At 36.4% G+C, this 22,138-nt stretch overlaps 1 protein-coding gene across 1 annotated transcript in view; it reads right to left on the minus strand.

The window, feature by feature from the left end:
* Positions 1-3,862: 3,862 nt before the first annotated feature.
* cntn6 (contactin 6) overlaps positions 3,863-22,138 on the minus strand; it is a 141,993-nt gene continuing 123,717 nt past the window's right edge. The window contains exons 14-23 of the mRNA XM_065279773.2: positions 21,278-21,395; positions 20,766-20,924; positions 20,174-20,323; positions 17,541-17,611; positions 15,112-15,346; positions 14,708-14,823; positions 12,410-12,590; positions 9,440-9,552; positions 6,045-6,213; positions 3,863-5,697 (exon numbers count right to left, since the gene is read on the minus strand). Coding sequence (XP_065135845.1) covers positions 5,603-5,697; positions 6,045-6,213; positions 9,440-9,552; positions 12,410-12,590; positions 14,708-14,823; positions 15,112-15,346; positions 17,541-17,611; positions 20,174-20,323; positions 20,766-20,924; positions 21,278-21,395 — 1,407 coding nt within the window. The 3' untranslated portion in view covers positions 3,863-5,602. The remainder of the gene's footprint in view (positions 5,698-6,044; positions 6,214-9,439; positions 9,553-12,409; positions 12,591-14,707; positions 14,824-15,111; positions 15,347-17,540; positions 17,612-20,173; positions 20,324-20,765; positions 20,925-21,277; positions 21,396-22,138) is intronic.

Here is a 22,138-nt window from a genome sequence, read left to right on the forward strand (position 1 = left end):
TCCACACCTCTTGGTAATTTCATCTCGTTTATCTTCTTCGGACCACATTTTTTAACCCTCCCCCTTTTACATGTGACGCTTTCGGGAGAATTTACATATATAAACATCGTAACAGCGTTGGCACCGTGAAACACAGAGACGGCGTCTCTTCTTAAATGCCAGCCGAGAAATTATTCTTCTAAATTTCCTTCCATATCGTTAAATTCTCCTGGTGTGGAAGAGCTAAATTACATGATTAGTTTTGCATAGCAAATAAAGGCATCATCAAGTTTGATTGAAGTGGTTGAATAAATGAAGTGATATTTTAATGCACTGGGAAATAAAAGAGGATGGTTTATCCTTGGCATTCCTTGACCTGCGGCATGATATGGAAGTAATACAGCAAATTAGGAATTTATGGCTGACTTAGCTGGCTGTTTAGAGCAGATGCCACTTACATCTGTGTATTTAATTGATAAGGGCAAGCGTAGGAAATCAATTTTGTGAATTAATGTCTGGAATTACAGAGCTGCTTGTTTTTTTCAACTCCTACAGGCGGGTAATTTAAAGTTATATGAATAAAATCAAATGTATCGAAATGGGATACAGGAATTATAAGGGAGATAATATTATTTGTTTTTTTTTGTGATAGTTATGTATAAGTCACTAAGATGAGCTGGGTTCTCAACTCTACAAGATCCAGTACTTTTATGTTTGTGAACAAATGTTTATTATGTGTTCTTGGAAGTTGGCCTTATTTCAGCAACTTATATTACTATATTTACTAACCATGCATAAACATAATTTACTTAAAAATACAAACGTTGCTACAAAGTCTCACGGAGGTTTGTGATATAGTCACGTACATTTTTGATTCATTTTTTTGTGATATTATCACGAATTTCCGCGTTTTTCCGTGATCGTATAATGATTTTCTGTTTTCGTGTGATTATCACGTATTGGTTACTCAACTGCTTTTTCCTATTTTCAAACCATAGTCGCTTCAGTTTAGGGTTAGATTTGGTGTTTGCATTAGAATGTCAATTTGTGTATTGGTTTATACAAATTTTTCAGATTTTTTTATATGTCATTTGGCGTTAGGGTTAGATTTGGGTAAGGATGTCATTTTAAGTAAATCTAACCCTAAACCGAGGCGACAATGGTAGGAAAATATGACCAAACAGTTGAGTAACCAATACGTGATAATCACACGGAAACAGAAATTCGTTATACGATCACGAAAAAACGCGGAAATTCATGAAAAAAATTATCAAAAAATTACGTGACTACTGTATATAACGAAATTTTGTGAGACTGGGTACCTACATGTCATGTGTCTAGCCCGTGTTTTCAACATGAGGAACTTCCAAACCATTCATTATCTCACCACTTTCCCCCATGCGCCACTGCAGCACTAACAAGTGAACTTTGACAGCCCTATTCTATCATTGTAATGATTAATTTGAATAGCCAAAGGTTTCTTCATGATTATTTCTCCATTTTTATATCCGAGGGCCCTTTATAAACTGCTATGGCTATCTTGGAAAAATCTGGGCCAAATTTTCTCCATTCAGTTTTGCATAAGATCCATTACATTGCCGCAGGGTGGAATTTTTAATCTGCCCCACCTCAATAAGGATATCTCTTCCTACCTTGAAAATATCATCAAAGAGGAAGGTGGTTATTATTTATCAGCGGGGGTATTGATAGAAACGGGACCGAGAAAATACAAAAGATGACATGAAATAAATCTTTCTCCTTTCTGCTAGTACATTTCTACAGTGGGGTCCAAATGTGTAAGACCACATTAGAAATCTGGATCATCAAATTTTATGCTTTTACACTAACTTTAGAGGCATAGCAAGTCAGGATCAGACTCATACTTTACTAATGGTTTAGACCCCTTTGCATCTCTAAAAAAATATGAAATGTTTAAAAATAAAGAAATATCCTAAGACAGCCTTTGATCTGAATAGAAATGTGTCAGACATTCGTCATATTGTGTTGGCACCATAATCAGATAAGGTAAAACTTCCTTTCAAAACAAGTGTGGGTTTATTACAGCCATTCTGTGAGATTATGCAGACACATTGGGCTGCCAAAAGTAGTCATTAGGAGGCAGCCTTCCCATGTCTCGCTTCCATATGGGTCTTTACAGCTCCACTGATGCCATTAATTTAGGAGGATCAGTGTGAGAAATATCAGTACCCACCAAAATTCGGTTGGAATCGCTGACGTGCTATTGAACGGCACCAAATGACATGCGAGGGGAACTTTTTAAAAGACTTTCCTGACTGCTCTCGATTTAGGTGGACTAGTATTTACCGTTAAATCCCCTGGTAGCCCAACAAGTCGGATCAGTTCCCGGGAGATTACATCCGTGTTCGCACTTTTACCTGTCAGTGTTCCTGACAAGCTCACTCCTCTGAGCTCTCAGTATAAACTCAAACCTTCACTGTGAAATCTAACTCCATTTCACACATCGTCAGTAAACCGGTTTCATAACTTACTGTCAGATAATACAGGCTGCCGTTTAATGAGTGAACATTTAATTCCTTTCCAAAAAAAGATATTTTATTACAACCAGTACGGTGGTATTGGCTATATGATTGTGCTACTTTTTGGAAAGGTTACAAAGTCATGATTTAATAGCAACTTTCACCATGAAAGCAGGCATCTATACATTCTTGTTCAGCAGACAGTGTTGTAAATTACCAATCAGTATTCACATCTTTGAAGGCGCAGTCTCCAGGCAACCATATAGATCATTCAAGCTTTCTTCCATTCATCGCATTAGACCGAAACATCTCATCCCACATCAAATATACTGCTGTGTTGTGTTGTGTGTTTGTTAGGGCTATTAGTGTATACTGTAACTGATCACATTTCACTTTGCATATGTTTCAATATGAAATTTTATTTATTTATATTACATCTCTCAGAGATTGTACAGAATTAATACAAAGGTATTAAATCGCATACGTAATAGCAAAAGAAAAACAGACAATGTGTTACATTTATAAAATGCAAAATGAAGCAAATTAAAAGAATTATGTAAATAGTACAATGTAAATAATTTAAAGTAAACAATCAAAATATTTGCATATGTTTGTGTTGTTACTGATTAAATAAGTGATAAACAATGCAGATGATATTTAAATACTGTGTTCAGTCATATGAGGTTTAATATTTAAAACCATTAATCTGAGTTGAGCTAAATATTTGGTACTTGGATATAATGTTCAAGCTGAAAAACTCAACAGATGTTTTAAAGACTTATAGATTATCAGACATGATGAAGCATCTATAAGTGGTATCAGGGAAAAGCACTATTTTTTATTGTTGTGATAATTAAAAATTCTGATGTCTTTGTCTGATGAAAAGACAAATCTTATCAAATCTTAAAACCTGAATGACAATGCTTGAATTTAAATTAAAGTGATAGTTCACCCAAAAATATAAATGCTGTCATCATTTATTCACCGTCATGTTGTTATAAGCCTGTATTATTATTTTTATTGTGATGAACACAAAAGAAGATATTTTGATACACTGTAAAAAAAAATCCGTAGAAATTGCAGCTGGGTTGCCGGTAACTTACCGTAGATTTAAATTTATGTTTTTTACTGGCAACATTTTGTTCAAAGTTAAATGAACATTAAACATTTAGTCTTTGTCTTTACAGAGTAAAACAAAACAAAAAAACAGCATCAAGCAAAACATTCTGGGAAACAAAATCTGAAGCAAAAAACAAAAAAAGTTGATGTGGATTTCTGGTTCCCAGAATGCTTTGCATGAGGCTGTTATTGTATAGTTTTATTCTGTAAAGATAAAGACTTGTTAATATTTAAAATTTATTTAACCCTAAACAAACTCTTGCCAGTAAATAACATAAATTTAAATCTACGGTAAATTACCGGCAACCCAGCTGCAATAACATTGTAATTTCTACAGATTTTTTTACAGTGTACAGTAAATGATAGTAAGCACTGAATCCTACTATGGAAGTCAATGGTTACAATCAGCTGTGTGCTTACCATCATTTATCAAACATTTTATTTGGTGTCCATAAAAAAATCATACAGTTGTAGAACAAGATTTATTCGGTAACACTTTACAGTAAGGTTGTATTTGTTAACATAAGTTAATGAATAAGCTACACTGTAAAATGTGAAAGCTGCTCTAATTAATAAACTTCAGTTAATAACATACAATAAAATTACATTTTATAACTTTTTATATTTTTTACTTAAAGTAAGAATTTAAGTTGAAAAAAAAAACTTATTGTAAGTTGATCCAACTTTTACCTTTTTACAAAGACTGATCTCAAGGAAAGTCATGTTATAGTCACAGAAAATTGTATTAATTTATTTGTGTCCATGGCACGAAATTCAGTTTTTTTTTTCGTGTCACTTGCACAAATTTTTATAAATAGTTTTTCGTGACCGTGGCACGACTTTCTCTTTCTTGTCATTTTATCTATTTTTTATAGTTTTTTTTCCTATTTTCTTACCATTGTCGCTTGGGATTGGCGTTAAAATCACTTTACATTTTCAGACATTCATACCCAAACCCCAACTCTAACCCCAAATCCAGGCAAGAATAGTTTTAAAAGCGGAAGAAAAACATGTAGAAACCAATACAAAAAAGTACATCCTAACCCAAACCCCAAATCTAATCCAAAGCTTCAATGATTTACAAATAGGAAAAAAAATGAGAATACATAAAATGACACGAAAAAGAAAGTCGTGCCATGGACACGAAAGTGCTGAGTAACATGAAAAAAGCTGAATGTCGTCATTAATCAAATTTTCCGTGACTATAACACTACTTGCCGTGAGATCATGTTGTTTTTTACAGTGTAACATGAACTAAAACTGAGCAATACATTACAGACTACATGTATTCATCTAAGTTCATGTTAATTTTAGCATTTACTAATAATTTGTTAAATTGCAAAGTTAACATTAGTTAACGCACAATGAACTAACATGAACAATTGTATTTGCATAAACTAACATTAACAAAGAATAATAAATGCAAAATGATATTGCTCATTGTTAATTCACCTTAGTTTTTGTATAAACAAATGTAAAAAAAATACAACCTTATTGTAAAGTGTCCCCGTTATCCTTCTGTTATCAAAACTGGTTATAAGAAAAAAAATTATACAACAAAATGATCAGTGCAGAAACAAATCTGTGCAATTAGAAACTATGTACTGTAATAAACCAAACGGTCACTAAACAACCTAATGCACATAACTAATGCACTAAATTGCCTTTTATACACAATCACATTCTCTTTGACTTACCCGACTTTTCTGTCTGTAAGAAAAAACTCCATGAACGTTAAAATAAGAATCCCAAAAATTATTTTGGATATCCAACATTTTAGACCACGATTTGAATTCAGATCATCTAAACAAAATTAGTAGCTACAGTACATGGCAAAACCTGCTTTTTTTGCATAAAATCTAAATACAAAAGACAAATAGTTTGACAAAACGGTTAAAAAAACTTCACAATGTAAGGCAATGGAGCAAAGTCACCTTAAAAAGAAAAAAAAATACAACCACATCCAGCTAATCGTTGTTTTGTTAGAGCCAAGTAAAGGCAGATTTCTATGAAAACATCCAGGACAAGATCAGAAACACTACTGCATGAACATGAGCCATCTTGCTTGCATCTGACCTGAAGTAACCTTTTGAGTTCAGACCTGTGATGACAAAGACAAAAAACCCTAGTTTAGATCAAGTAGGCCAATATAGATGCCAAATTATTGCCAGCATGCAGTTATTGAAATTCAAGCTATGGCTGAGGTAGGCAACCCCCATGAATATTTGGACATTTAAGCCAAATTTGAGCTTGCCATGGCTTTGAGAAAAGGTCTAGTGTCATTATTTTGCAGATGCCACAGGGTGTGACATTTTGCCATATAAGCACCCAAAGCAAAGTCATATAAAGTTTGATAGTTCGAAATGCCAAAATTGTCCAAATATTTTCCAGGGATTTCGAAAATCATCCCGTGCACTGTTCTTGATATAACCTCACGTGAAGCCTTACTTGACATTTTTGGTATGAGTATAGGACTGCTGCTACTGCCGTCTCCTCCATCGCTCAGGGCTTTGATCTGCACAAGCAGGTCCTCTCCCGATGGCAACTGAAGCTCCACAGACGTCCTGTTGGTCTCCACTACACTGCTTCCCCGGTGCCAGTTTTGACGATACACAACCTACACATAACACAGAAGTGTAGGTGGGTCAATAGGTTGCAGCTAGATTGTGCTAATTGTTCAAAGAGAAAATTTAGATGGTTTAAATCATAACTAGAATATTCCAATAATTATTTGCAGAGATTTAAAGGGACACTCCACTTTTTTGGAAAATATGCTAATTTTCCAGCTCCCCTAGATTTAAACATTTGATTTTTACCATTTTAGAATCCATTCAGCAGATCTCCGGGTCTGGCGGTACCACTTTTAGCATAGCTTAGCATAATCCATTGAATCTGATTAGACCATTAGCATCGCGCTAAAAATAACCAAAGAGTTTCAATATTTTTCCTATTTAAAACTCTTCTGTAGTTACATCGTGTACTAAGACAGACAAAAAATTAAAAGTTGCGATATTCTAGGCATATATGGCTAGGAACTATACTCTCATTCTGGCATAATAATCAAGGACTTTGCTGCCGTAACATGATAGCAGTAGGCGCAATGATATTACGAAAATAGTCCCCTTGGTAACCTTCAATAGCACGAGACTTTTTTCAGGCAGTGCGTAATATCATTGTGTCTCCTGCAGCCATGTTACGGCAGCAAAATCCTTGATTATTACACCAGATTATAGTTCCTTGACATATCTGCCTAAAAAATCCCAACTTTAAATTTTTTGTCGGTCTTAGTACACAATGTAACTACAGAAGAGTCAAATTTTAAATAGGAAAAAAAAAAATGTTTTATTTTTAAGCGCGATGCTAATGGTCTAATCAGATTCAATGGAATATGCTAAGCTATGCTAAAAGTTGTACCGCCAGACCTGTAGATCAGCTTAATGAATTAAAAAAAATCAAATGTTTAACTTTGTTTAGGGGAGCTGGAAAATGAGCCTATTTTCAAAAAAAGTGGAGTGTCCCTTTAAGACTTGCAAATATGTTTTGAATAAATCTTAACCAGAATGCTTGATAATTATGAAATTAAATGAACATTTGTATAGATTGTACTCGGGTATCCAATGTTCTTCTGCACGGATCAACGACACCAGCACTAAAAAACTACCATGAAAGTCTTATTGACATTCCCTGCCATCTCCCGGCTAATGACGTTCAATCCCAACAGCCGGGTAAAAGAAGGAATACAAATTAGAAAATCTTTATCAATTTCAAATTTAAAATCGATTTTCAGTGGGAGGATTATGAGCAAGTATGAAAAAGTAGGAACCGCGATCCATAAATCATTTCAATATCTTTTGTAGATTGACAGTGCACGACGAATATTCTTACTCGTATAGAGACTAAAAAACGTATGATTATTGATTGCATTATTCTGCAGACGCCTCCCTGCAAATGCTTAGGATTGCAAATGAACAGTGGGTTTCTTCTGTAAGAGTCTATTTGGTGAGGCCTCAAGCTTCCAGATGGAGGATAGAATTGAAGCCACCCAGCTGTTCACCGACCCCGCAAACCTCTGCGTAACAGAAAGGCGGTTGTCAATTAGCCGGCAGTGTGCCGCAGCTAATTAATTTGTTCAAAAGAAATGAATCACGTCGTATAATTTTTAATCCTCTCTCTGAACATTTTGTGCAAACTCATGCCGTAGATCACTGTGGTTTCGAGCGCAGCGGGAATGCAGAGGCGCGGAGGTTCCTGAACTCTATCAATGACCTTGAGTGCGGAAATGCTTTTTTGTGGCTTGCGAATGAAATTAGCCATTAAAGACTAAAATACAAAGGGAAGGAGAATCTGCAGCGTTTGATATTTTACAAAATCTCTTCTCAATCTTTTCGTATCTATCCAAATATTTGCTTGAATGTATTCACTTTTATAATTTCGCACTTTTATAAATATGCCTAAGATCTTATCAAAAGCATACAGTACAACTACTAAAGTTTCTTAGGTCATTTTACAAAAACAATGACAAGAGAATGACCTCTGCTAGTTCTTTCTATACAGTTTAAGCAAATTAGATTTTGACCAATCCTATCTGATATGACATCATCACCATTCTAAAGCCATCAGACTGAGCATCATACCACATGAACAATAAGAAGCATACAGTTACAAACATCTCTTCACGTACTATTTTGCACATGATTTCAAATCATCCAAACCAATTGTGTTGTTTTTTCCACATTTAAGGGGAACATTTTCATTACCGCAACGTGTCCATGACTGGATTTGGGTTCTTTGACATGGAAATATTTATAATTAAAAAATCTAAAAATTAAAACACTTCAGTGCATGTTTTACTATAAACATTTACAGTAAAGAAACATGTGGTATTTGGTGATCAGTGGTAAATGTAGAGACAATAATAAATAATATAAATGAGTCCAAGACCAATTTTCTCATTCTCTGCAACAATTTTCAATCATTGTTTAAGCTAACATTTAAAAAAAAAAAATTGTTGGAAGGGACATAATTGACTATGACACTCAAGATGGCTACCAGGTAAGCAGTTTTTATTTTTCTCTCCTGATAAAAGTTGAAATGTTGTTTCTCATAGTACCTAGACAACTTTTTAGTCCTCATTACTGAAACATGAGTTTGTAAATGCATATATTTAATGTAATATCATGTTGCGGTAATGATAATTTTTGATATGATAATCTAAAAAATGTAAATAATTCTATAGGAAATATTTTTTAAATCCTCAAAAAATAATGGTTATAGTAAGTTCAGACCTTAATTTTATATGTGAAAAAAATGGCTTCAAGGTTTTTTTTAAAAATCTGATGCTGGACACCTTCTAAGTCTGGATTTCGAGAGAATCTGTCAGAAAAAAATTGACAAAATATGTACCCCACTTTCACTAGGGTAGTACCCTTTCAAAATGTACAGCAGTTCATATTAGTACCTAGGGGTATTGATACCAAAGAGAGCTTATTAGTACCTCAAAGATACATATTAGTATTGCAAAGGTACACATTGGTACCAGATTTTGACAAATCTGTACCTAATGGTACATGTCAGGACCTTTATAAAGGGTACTGCCCCAGTAACAGCTGTACGTGTATTTTTTCAAAAATGCATGTCTATGTTCACGGTGTGTTGATCGAACTACTGTAGAATGAAGAATATATAAAAACTACACTTTAAATAAAACTGAAACAAAAAACAGGAAAACAAAGTATGTGCAGCTCTCAAAGAAAATTATTTCAGTTTTCTTTTCTACAAGACACTGGCGTCTGCGGTACAACCTGTTTATCAGTAAAGCAACAGAAGAGGAAATAACACTTTACCTTGTACCCGGTTACTTCCGACTCATTGTCCATCGCCTTCACATGTTCCCAGTTCAGAAAGACTTTTGAGTTTGTCAGGTTCCACTCAATGTTCCCCGGAGGTTGACTTGGAGCTACAAGACATAAATCATATTCTGATTTAGTTCCAATGCGTGTAACCTGACTCAAAATTTCTCCTGGGTGTGTTTTGTCCTTTGCGGTCTTCACAATCAGCACTGTACCAGATGAAGTATCACCATCATTTAAGGTTTTTTAGAACTCAGTAGCTCGCACTTTAAATGAGCAAGACTATAAGAGGAAACTTTTATAAGTGGAATTACACCGTGTCCTGACTAGACGCGATGCGATATGATTCCAATGATGGGCAATTTGTCTGTCCATACTGAATGTGAAAAAAATCAATCACAAAACATGGCCAATCAGAACAGTTTGCTCTCTTTGGATTTTTTTTCGTCACTTGCCCTGCAGCTGAGGAGCACACACGCATACAGAGACCTATATTATGGTTTTTCTTGTGTGGTATTTGTTATATCGTTCTGCTTTTAAACATCTAAAATAAGTCTCTATTTGTCCATGTTTGATGATTAATATTTGTAATACACAGGCGGAGCTGTCAGCCGTGACATCGCAGAAATAGAAACTGTTTCTAAAATAGAAATGTCGTGGCATCGTATTAGGACAAAAACTCTGATTAACCCTAACCCTAATTACATTCTGAAGGGACTCCTATTTCATTGGTAAAAACAACGTTATTTTCTGTATTTGGTATAATACAATGTGTTCGCGTAGTTTGTAAATGAAATTCTAGTCATCGAGACATTCACGCAGAAATTCGCGTCATGGGAGGGTCTTCTGCAACTCCGCTCACTTCCTGCAATCACGTCACTACTAGAGCAAGCTCCTGATTGGTTAACGCGGCACGTTTTTCCGCCAAAAGTAAAAAAAATTTAAATCCCGCGTTTGCCGCAGCAACGCTCAATTTGCGGCATTAATGAGGCGGAATCACGTCTACCGTGCCGCGCCAAACACCTCATTCGTGCCACGAGATCTCCAGGCGCGCGTCAGCGCATATTTACATTGACTTAACATTGAAATCACTCGCGCTTGACGCCTCTACTGCGGCCGGTCTGAATACAGCATTAAACTGCAATTTATCGACTGTCCGGAATGTCTTGGAATATAGTGCATAAGTCACATCAACTTTACAAATTGTTTTTGTTGTATCTAGGAGGCCTTTAGTGGCCCCATCTACTTTCTTTGTTTCTTTATGCCTACGGAAATAAGTCATGTGGGTTATGAAACAAAATAAAGGTTTATGAAAACATTTTATTTTATTTTAGATAAATACTACATTTAAGGCTTACATTCTGTTTATAAATTCATAAATGTGAAATCCAGGCTAAAGATTTGGAGCATTAACGTTTAATTTCACTCATTGATTTTAGTCTTTCACATGACCTCCCATGATTTCAAGGTTATATTTTCACAGGATGTTCTTTACATTGCGTGCATAATTTTATATAGAAAACAGTATTCACAAAATGACTTCAGCTGGCATTTCACAGTCAGGGTCACAGTTTTAACACCAATAAATGAGCTTTTAGTCATTATGTGTGACTAACCTGAAAAGTCTTCAGAAAAATAGAGACGGTAAATTACTTAGGAAAATTCAAGTACATCTGAAACGTTCACATTCTTTTTATCTACTTCAAGTATAATGAACAAAATCCATTATAAAATATATTTTGAACTCCAAAACATTATTTCCCCAAATGCTGTTATATTTTAATATTGTTGTGCCAGAAATGTAACACTGCTTGAAAGTGCATTTTCAAAAACAGTCCCTAAGAGGCTATAAGTTACCCCTGGACTGGTTGCCTAAGAGCCATTTGTTTGATTAGTGTATCTTTTTGGTAATTTCATAATATTGGTTGCATTTACCACCACTTGACCTCAAACAATAAGAAACCAAGTAAAGAATAAAAATGATGGCTTTAAAAACTAAATTTTAGCAAAACTGGAGCGCAGCGCCAGCGAAAAAGGGCCTCTTTTCTCATCAGATTTTGCTGCTTGGACTTTGTGCTTCCTTTGTTCATGGTTTAAAAAAACTAAGTATGATAGCTATCGCAATTTGACCAATTTTAACTAATGATTCCAAGCCCACCGAGTCTTCAATATCCGCTATTATGATAACTCTACTAGATCATAATAGTGCACTGCAGCATCACATTGTGTTTTGTAAGTGAATCTAGCATACAAAGAGAAAAGAACAATTGACTATCTTCTCCAACACACAAAAAAGAAATTAGTCATGCGCTTTATTTTTAAAGAGGCTTTAATTGCTTGCTCGCTCTATTAGCTGAAAATAGCCATAAGGACTCCTATCCATAGTAATGTCATAGTATCTGATCACACTTAAATCCAGCATTTTGTTCTTGATTATTGGCATCAGATAATGATCCTATTTAGCCACGGTAGATTAATGAAGCTCACCTTAATCTTGCATAGTGTTGAGATCACACCCTATTATATCAATTGCTAAACTTTTAAAGACTATACTAGACTTTTTATTTTTGGGGAGCATTTATAGATCCATGGGGTAAAAGTGTTGGCTTTGTCATTTTTATAAATATGTTTAGCCTTTTCTAGTTCATTTTGTTTGTGCAAACAGTCCATAACAAATACATGTCATTCTGACATTACCCGTGAAATCGGACATGACAGATCAAATTATAAATCATTATTATAAACTTACTTTTGTGAATCGTGCATCAGGTTAGGATGTGTCCACTTTCGTTTATTTTCAACCTATACCAATTGCCACTTTAAAAAATAACTAACACATAATAACTAGCTAAATTAAATTTAATGTAGCATGTCACATAGCAGGTCTTATTTTGGTCCTTTTTTAAATCAGATTCCCATTTATAAATCATAAGATACGTATTACTTCATAAATGTACAACTCACGTGGCTTCTTGGTAGTAATTTTGATGGGGGCGCTGGAGGGTCCTGTCCCTGCGCTGTTGTGTGCTCTGACTGACACCAAATACAGAGTGCTTCCCTTCAGACCCGTGATGTTGACCGAGCTTTCTGTGACCCGTACTCTCTCAGCATCGCTCTCTGGTAACCCTTCCTCCAACCACTGCACCTGCAGATCCAAACACATACTCATTAAACAGCAACATAACCACAGGGAGCCTTTTAAAGAGACAGTACCATTTTCTGAAACAAGCGATACAACAGTGGTCTTTGACTATAGCATTTGTTGCTTGATCGTAGACACTTTGCATACACTGTAAAAATTCCTTGTTGCACTTAAATTTTTACATTTAATCAACTTGATTTTACAAATACTGTGAACTTTTTTTATGTGAACTAAAGTTATTTCAACATTATTTTTATAATTCATAGCAACTCCTCACTAGTCAAGAAAGTTGAAATTAATTGTAAATTCAAGTTAATTAACTTAAAAATTTAAGTGCAACAATATACTATTATAGACCAGGGCCGGCCAGCAACTTCTTTTTCGAGGGCGCACAATACGAAGTTTGTCACAACATGTATGTAGCCCATGTGTGTGGTTCGTAATTTCAAAATATGTGTTCGGAGCATCGAGTGAACCTATGTCCATCACGTGTCTTGTCAAAATAAGTGCCTGCTGCAGACGCGTCGAAAGGGTTTATTAAAAAAGAGATGCTCACGTTTGCCAAATACTCGCATAATCTCATGCGTTATCAGAGTTAGTGTTAGTTTAGTGTTAAGGGAGTGTCTTGCGTGTATTTTGTGAACTTGAGCGTCTCTTTTATAATAAACGGTTTTGACACGTGTGCAGCAGGTACTTATTTTGACAAAACACGTGATACACATGGTTCACATGACGCAACAAACACATATTTTGAATACACGAGCAACACACACGATACTCCAAACACATATTTTGAATTTGCACCCCTCGGAAGAGCAGTCACGAGCCGCCACTCCTATAGACCTGATCCCAGGTAGAGGTCTTCACGGGTCCACTTAGATCCGAAAACCAGAGGTGCGAACCGAGAAAAGTTTTAAAATGAATGTGTTTATGCCAAACGGCCTTGAGAAGACCCAAACTATCTCGCGCGTGTGCATCGCGTCCTTTTCCAATCCCCCCTCTGTTTGCCAAGGGCGCATGCGACATTGTGTGGCTGGCGTTAGGTTTATTTTCGTTGAGCCAGACCTGTCAATAAATTTGGATTTCACATTTTAGGGTTTACCTTGGTGTTGTCGTCAAATAACACATTAAAACAAATGGAGCAGTGGGCCAAATTGGTTGCAAGACCACCAGGGTTTCTTTCTATGTAACTGGTGGGTTCGGGGATGCAGACTACACACAAGTCAGTGCCGTTTACATTCGGGTACAGTTGGGTAAAAAAAAAAATGCCACTGGGTCGGGTCGGACTTGGGTCTAATGTCGTTCTTCAAAAAAAATATTTATGCACTTCGGGTAAAAAGTAAATCAGGTCATTTTGGGTCGGGTACATTTCTTTGGAACATTTTACTTTATGACCCAATTAATATTCATAAAATAAAAAAGACTCTAATTCACAAATATGACTGGAGTCTCATGCAAATATCAACATATTTATCAATTCAGTTGATAAAAGAAACCATGCTTGCATTCATCCTCAGAAGAGGGCTTTCCTTTTTGTTTCAGCAATATGGAGCAATACACTAAATTGAGGGGAAAATCACTACAGCTGGCTCCTTTTTTTATTTTTTTGCAGTGTTCAATAAAACATCTACACACACTGTGGACTCTGAATATTTGTGGATTTTCATATGCACTTTTCACTACCCAAAGCTGCAAACGACTTTTAGGTTTCGCAAATGACCTGGAATTTCTTGTGTAGGTTAGCTTGGGTTGGTAGGAGAGAAATGAGCAGGATCCTGTGGGGTTTGTACGTGTTGAAAAAAACGACCTAACAGCTGAAGTGTTTGCAGGAGGGGGAATTGATGCATGATGTCCACACATCTGAAAGGTGATTTATATAAGTGCCCAGAATGCCTGGGTACAGGCTCTCCCCGGGAGACAGAGCCAGCTGCGAGAAGACCTCTTCATTCTGCAGATGAGATTGTGAAAAATGTGGCCAGGGGATCACAGACTCTCGCCGGAGAACAGGAAATTGCACGACCCCGCCATCAGCGCGCCGCATGCATTAGAGAGTCTGATTGAGGTGACGCGGTGGGAGGTAAGATCTTTTTAATACCCCTTCATTTATGGTGTTTATGTACCTCGTAGCCTGTTATCTTCCCTTTGCTGCCGGTTTGATAGATAGGCTTCCAAAACACCTCGATTTCGGATGCCGATAGAGGGCGGACCCATACTCTTGAAAGGGCTACCGAGGGTACTGTCCGAGTTGGGATGTTGGACATAAGAAAAACACAAAAACAGTTTAATAAGAGGCAAGGTTTAATAAGAACAGATGATTTGAGACTCCCTCAACATCAGCTTTCTGTCTGTGCAGCTTAAAAATACCACCTGTTAACAAATAACTGGGCTATTATCGCACTTGTTTGTAAACAAAGGAGTGCGAATGAAGAAATTACAATCAAAACACAGCTGTAGTGGTCGTGCAATTAAAACTTGGGGCGCATGAATAGTTTTGTAATGGCACACAGAATGTAAGCACGCTAACCTTCATCTGCTGAATATACAACAACCGCTGGGCTAAAAGGTCCTTCTCCAACGCTGTTGTAGACGCCGACTTTGACTTCAAACCGAGTGAGTGGTGGAAGACTTTCGTTTTTATAAACGTATCGTGATGCGTCAGCCGGAGCCAGTACGCTTTGTTTCCACGTCAAGGTGCCGAGAGGACGAAACGCCACAATGTATCCAAATTTTTCTCCATTTTGGAGCTCTTCCGGCACAGGCTATGGGGAATAAAGAGAAATAAAAAATCGGTGTGGTTGTCAAGTCAAAAAAACTGACCTGAAATCTTTGGATATTCTGGTATCTACACATGACCAGTATCCAACATTTATTCACTGTTACAGAATTTTTGTTTTATTGTGAAGTTTGATGGCGTAAAGGGATAGTTCACCCAAAATGAAAATCCTGTCCTCATTTCTGTCATGTTTTTAAAAAATCTGTATTAATTTATTTGTTCTGAGAGATATTTTGAGGAATGTTTGTTATCAAACTGATCAGAGATCCCATTGACTTGCATAGTATTCTTTTATCCTACTATGGAAGTCAATGGGGCCTCTGAATGGTTTGGTTAAAACATTTCTCAAAATATCTTCCTTCTTTTTCATTTGAACAAAGAATTTTATATAGGTTTGTAACAACATGAGAGTGGATAGATGGTGACAGAATTTTCATTTTTGGTTGAACTACCCCTTTAAAGGATTAGTCAATTTTCTTAAAAGAAAATCCAGATAATTTACTCACCACCATGTCATCCAAAATGTTGATGTCTTTCTTTGTTCAGCCGAGAAGAAATTATGTTTTTTGAGGAAAACATTCCAGGATTTTTCTCATTTTAATGGACTTTAATGGACCCCAACACAGTTTTGAAAAAGTTTAAAATTGCAGTTTCAAAGGACTCTAAATGATCTCAAATGAGGCATACTGGTCTTATCTAGTGAAACGATTGTCATTTTTGGCAAGAAAAATATGCACTTTTAAACCACAACTTCTCGTCTTCCTCCGGTCATGTGACACGCCAGCGCAACCTCACGTAATACGTCATCACGTCAAGAGGTCACGGATGACATACATAATGCGAAACTACGCCCCAGTGTTTACAAGTGTGGAGAAAGAGGACCGTTTCGACGTTGTTGTATGTGTAATGATACTAATTAATTTGTGTCAGTTTATTGTTTAAAATGGTCTGCAAATGTGCGTTTCATATATGTAACACATGACCTTTCGACGTCATTACGCTATTACGTGAGGTTGCGCTGGCTCGTCACACAGCCGGAGGAGGAAGAAAAGTTGTGGTTTAAAAATGCATATTTTTTATTTTTCTTGCCAAAAATGACAATCGTTAAGACCCTTATGCCTCGTTTGAGATCTTTGAAACTGCAATTTTAAACTGCATTAAAACTGTTAAGTATTGGGGACCATTAAAGTCCATCAAAATGAGAAAAATCCTGGAATGTTTTCCTCAAAAAACATAATTTCTTCTCGACTGAACAAAGAAAGACATCAACATTTTGGATGACATGGTGGTGAGTAAATTATCTGGATTTTTTTTTTTTTAAGAAAATTCACTAATCCTTTAAGATGTTTTTAGGTTTGAGTAATACTGATAATGATGCTGTATTTAAACTTTATTTTTGTTATTATTCTGGCTCTATTTACTCACATTAAAGTTGTTGTATAAATGTCTTTGGTCTTGTGAACACAAAGCATTGTTTGTAACCAAACAGTTTTTGAGCACCATTGACTTCTATAGTATTTTCTTTCCTACTGAAGTCAAAGGTGCTCATGTTTCCTGCATGATTACAACTATCTTCCTTTGTGTTCAGCAAAACAAAGAAATTCATACAGGTTTGTAACAACTTTATGGTGAGAAAATAACAAAATTGTCATTTTTGGGTAAACTATGCCTACAAGCAAAATCATTCACACATCACACGTAGACATGGTTGTTCCTTCAACTTGACAAGCCTTATCACATTTACATTGTTTTCAAGCTAAAATGAATATAAGTAAATAAAGTTGACAGCTTCCAACACTGGCGTGTCAGTCAAGCAACCCCTGCACTAATTCAAAAAACACACAGCAGTTTGAAAGTAATACTGTTTTTAAACACGGTGCAGAATATCTGCCGTGACAGCCGGTAAGATTACAAGAAAGCCATTGATAAACGTTGTCGCTCCAGATTTAGCAGTGAAAGCAGTCTTATATTCGTGTTTTCATTATGACTTACATGCCACTGGGAGAAATCCCGGCAGTGCAAAAGCGTTGATATGACAGCGTTGGCTTTTAATTAAACCCTGTCTAATTTAAACCACACCACCGTGGAGATTTTCTTCGGAATCCGACTCATGACAGTAAAGAGTGATTTGAAAATGCTTATGTGGTGTTAAAGGTGCTCGCATGAGTCGGTAAGCTCACCTCCCAAACAATCACGAGTTCACCTCGGCTGCCTCCACCTCCGCTTACGTTAGCCGGAGCGACTTCGGGATCTGGGGGGAAGAAGACCACAGACACAAAATACTTTAGGAAAGCTTCCATTTCATGAAAAGTGGTTCAAATGCCTTTGGACAAATAAGCAGTGGCATGGTTGGATAGTGCAGATTAAAGGCCGAGGTGCGCGATTTTTAAAAGGCGCTTTGGAAAAGGGAGTAGGGTCGAGTACCAAAACACACCTGTAGCCAATCAGCAGTAGGGGCTTTTTTACTAACCGACATAGTTCCTTGGGTTGCGTATGTGTGGGGCGGGTCTATCAAAAGAAGGTCCAGATTCTATTGGGGTAGGGGCGTGTTTGTTTAGGTAATTTCAAATGTCAACATTGGCTTTCAGAGATTGTGCACCCTGCCTCTAAGGGGAGGTATTATCCCCTTCTGACATCACAACAGCAGACAATGGTTTACCAAAACTAAGTTACTGGCTTGTTCTTTTATAAATTTATAAACCCAATTATAGCACTTAAAAATGGAAAAACTCAGATTTTCATGATATATCCCCTTTAAACAAACAAGTTCATTTAATTTGTCTACAAACTGTCCAATAGTGGTTATTCATGAATGAGAAGGAACTTTTTGCTTCTCCTCTATCATGAGCAAATTTTAAATTATCATCTCAAATCACCATTTATTCTGTGGATGCAAAATATATAATATATAAATATTTATAAAAAACGTATTTGTCTTGCTTTGGCTCAGGGCACTATGGAGGTTAATGAGTGCCATAAACTGTGTGGTTACCATCAATTATCAAAATATTTTGGTCATTCTCGCGAAATTAGACTTATGAGGTGTCATGAAACATTTTGATAAAAAAAGTAAATGCAAAGTAAGAGTATCAAAATAAGAAGCATACAGTTATAAACATCTCTTCACTTACGATTTTGCACATGATTTCAAATGACATCATACAAACAAATTTTTGTGTTTTTCCACATTAAAGGGGAAAATTTTCATTACCGCAACGTGTCCATATCTGGATTTGGGTTCTTTGGCATGTAAAAATTTATAATTAAAAAATCAAAAAAATAAAACGTGGTATTTTGTGACACTGGTAAATGTAGAGACAATAATAAGGAATATAAATGTGTCCAAGAAAAATGTTCTCATCCTCCGCAACAATTTTCAATCATTGTTTAAGCCCTCAAGGAACTAACATTTAAAAAAAAAAAATTGTTATAAGTGACAAAACTGTGACACTCATTATGGCTACCAGGTATTTTTTCTCTCCAGATTGTTGACAAAAAGTTGACATTTTGTTTGTCATAGTACCTAGACAACTTTTTAGTTCTCATTACCGAAACATCAGTTTTAAATGCATATATTTAATGTAATATCATGTTGCGGTAATGATAACTTTTTATAATGATAATCTAAAAAAAAAATTTATATGAAATAATATTTTAAATCCTCTAAAAAAAATGGTTATAGTAAATTCAGACCTTAATCTTATATGTGCAAACAAATTGGCTTCAAGTTTTTTTTTTTATTCTGATACTGGAAATGGATTTAGTGAGAATGGACACTGGATTTCGGGAGAATCCCATTTACTTTTGCATTCAACAGAGTGAAGAAACTCATACAGGTTTTAAACAGCGTGAGGGCAAATAAATGATGACGGAATTAAAAATTTTGGGTGAACTATCCCTTTAAATATGCAAAATGACCGTTTTTACCCTTTAAATATACAAAATATACAAAATTACAGTTACTTTTTGTACAGTTTTTATTTTGTACTTTTTAGCTTATTTGGAAAAGAAAAAAATCAAGATAAATATGAACATTTTCGTTTTAAGTTATCACGCATCTCAAAAAATAACATGCCAATAAAATGTATTTTTGTTTAAATGATAATCCAACAGAGAGCATTTTTCTAGAATATTTTTCTTCTCAAACTATCACATCATCTCGAAAAAACCTAGAAGCACACCTAGGGAAACACATAAGCGCCCGTAGCCAAAGGAACCCCCTGTGTGCCGTCTTCACATGAGAATCTATGATGAAGTCTCCATTTATTCATGAATCAGAGATTGAGACTGTTGCACACGGTATACTTGAGCTAAAAATAGAGACTTTTAAGGCGTATTGCCTCATGCAGTAGAATGCGAGGGAAGTCCACTCAATTCCTATTGATGTTGACATGAATTATTGATCGCTGCATTTCCTGATTGCTGATGTCCAGCATTTAAGTGCTGCAGGGTCGGGCCTACATCATCTAGCTTACGTTGAAGAAAACAGCTACGGGAGCAAGTTTCAATGCAAGTACGATACTGCATCTGAAAAGTGATTTTCTTAGACTAATTAACCAAAACTCTAGCCCTCCAGTGACGCCAGCCTCATTTCTACACTTAATTTGTATCCTAATTGTGTGTAAATGATTTGGCAATTCAGATGCTACCCCAATACGCAGGTAACCCGTGAGTGTTTACTTCTCACGCTTGAACTCTATCACGAGAAGTCACTTCTGGTGATTTAAACTAATTATGGAATGAAATTACATTTTTCTCCTCCTTGATTTATTAGAGATGATAGATATGGAAAGAGGAGGGATGGGGCATTTACCTGCAGCTTTGGTGCGAATGGGTTTGGACGGCACGCTGGGTTCTCCCACCCCAACGCTGTTGATAGCCACGACTCGAAATTCATAATCTACCCACGGATTCAGATCCACCGCTGTTGCGTGAATCATCTGTCCAGGCACAGAATCGGGAACTAGGATTAAAGAAATTTGTATGGAAACACATCAATGCCCATCTGTGCAGAGTAGCCTGATATAATTATTTTGCAATTACTTCTGAAGATGTGCTTTGTTTTAATCTTGGCAATTGTGCTCATTTTCCTTTGTTGTCTTTCACAGTGCATTTTAAATAAGAATTCGCAATTACTCTTGGGAAGAGCCAAAGTGTCGGATTCAAAATGAGTCACTGTTAAAAGCATACAGTATGAAGCTTTCCAACAACTTTATACATTTTTATATTCTTAAAGGAACAGACCAGCAAGCATTTTTTTTTTTTAAAGACGCCTAATAGCCATCCAAACACATCCTAGCCATCCATCTATCTAAATTTAATATATGTTTAACCATAAGAATAAAAATAAAATAAATAAAAATGACTTTAGCTCAGCTTTCAAAGACATAACCAGCATACTGTACCAGTTTTGACCGCCTGCCAGCCGATCGAGTAAGGGGTCCTGGCTTGAACGATGTACAGTGTAATAGGACTGTGGTTGTCAGGTCCAGGGCCCCATGAGAGCCGAGCACTCCTGCCTGTGACGTCCCCCACCAACACACCCACCGGAGCACCAGGGGGCCCTGACAACCCCACCACCCCAAAAAGACAAAAAGAAGTCAAACTTGAAAAAGTATGCTGCGCATCTTCATCGGAGAAGGGCGCAGGAAGGTGACCACGTATCTTGCAATGTGACACAAGCGCTTAATATTCAGAACCATTAAGAAAGATCCTTCAACTTGATGATGGAAATACAAAAGGTTGGAAAGAGCACAAAGCAGGGAATTAATGCATTGATTCCAGATACTCCCATCATTATTTCAGGAGCAGATGAACGGAATAAAACAGAAATGATGGGGCCTTTTTAATTTATATTTGATAAATTCTTAGAACAGTGTAGAATACTGATCGACTCATTGGTCAGGACAGCACATACCTCGGACGATCAGGTCTGCCGCGGCCGAGACGCTGTCTACTGCTGTATGCACCATGCAGACGTACTTTCCTGAGTGCTTTAGCTGAACGTTTCTGATCATAAGATCTCCAGATGATCCCTATAGACAACAATGCATTATTATACACTATAAAAATGATGCTAAATTGTACTAAAAACTCGTAATCATAGGTGAACCATTTTTAGCACTACTGTACAGAGCATCTGCTGTATAGCACAGGTTCTATATAGGTGATGATTAGCACTAAAAATGGTTCCCCTATGATTAGAGCCACTTTTTGTGCTATTTAGCACCCTTTTTAAGAAAAAAATCGTACTAAAGTAAATACAGGTGTGATCTAAAAGAAAAAAAACTTGGTGGTGCATGTATCAGAGCATTAACTCTTTCCCTGCCATTGAACAGTTTTCCAGCAATATTCAAAAGAGGACGGACACAGCTATTGGGTTAAAGAGTAACTAAACCCTAAACCAACTTTTTAATGATCTGTAAAAATGGGGCTTTATTGATTTGAGTAAATGTTTTGACATTTGGATATAAAGTGTTTCAATGCTACAATATATGGTGTTAAAACTGTGTGAGTGCTGACGTCTTCAGGTTGAACGGTGGCTACTGCAGTTGAATTTTCTTATTGGATATATTGCGGTACCGAGTGACGTAAGCAGTACGACCCTACGTAAGCAGGTTAAAGTTCACCACGCCCTTGTTACGATCTCACCACAGCCTTGGTAAGAGCTCAGTTCGTCCCCTCTATCTCCGTTGGGGTCTGCCTATTTTTCTTGCATTTTCAAATATTGCCAGTGGGTGGAGTCAGGCTCTGACCAGGGGTTTAGTTACGCTTTACA

Source organism: Paramisgurnus dabryanus, chromosome 7 (genome assembly GCF_030506205.2).
Source record: "Paramisgurnus dabryanus chromosome 7, PD_genome_1.1, whole genome shotgun sequence".
Classification (NCBI taxonomy): domain Eukaryota; kingdom Metazoa; phylum Chordata; class Actinopteri; order Cypriniformes; family Cobitidae; genus Paramisgurnus; species Paramisgurnus dabryanus.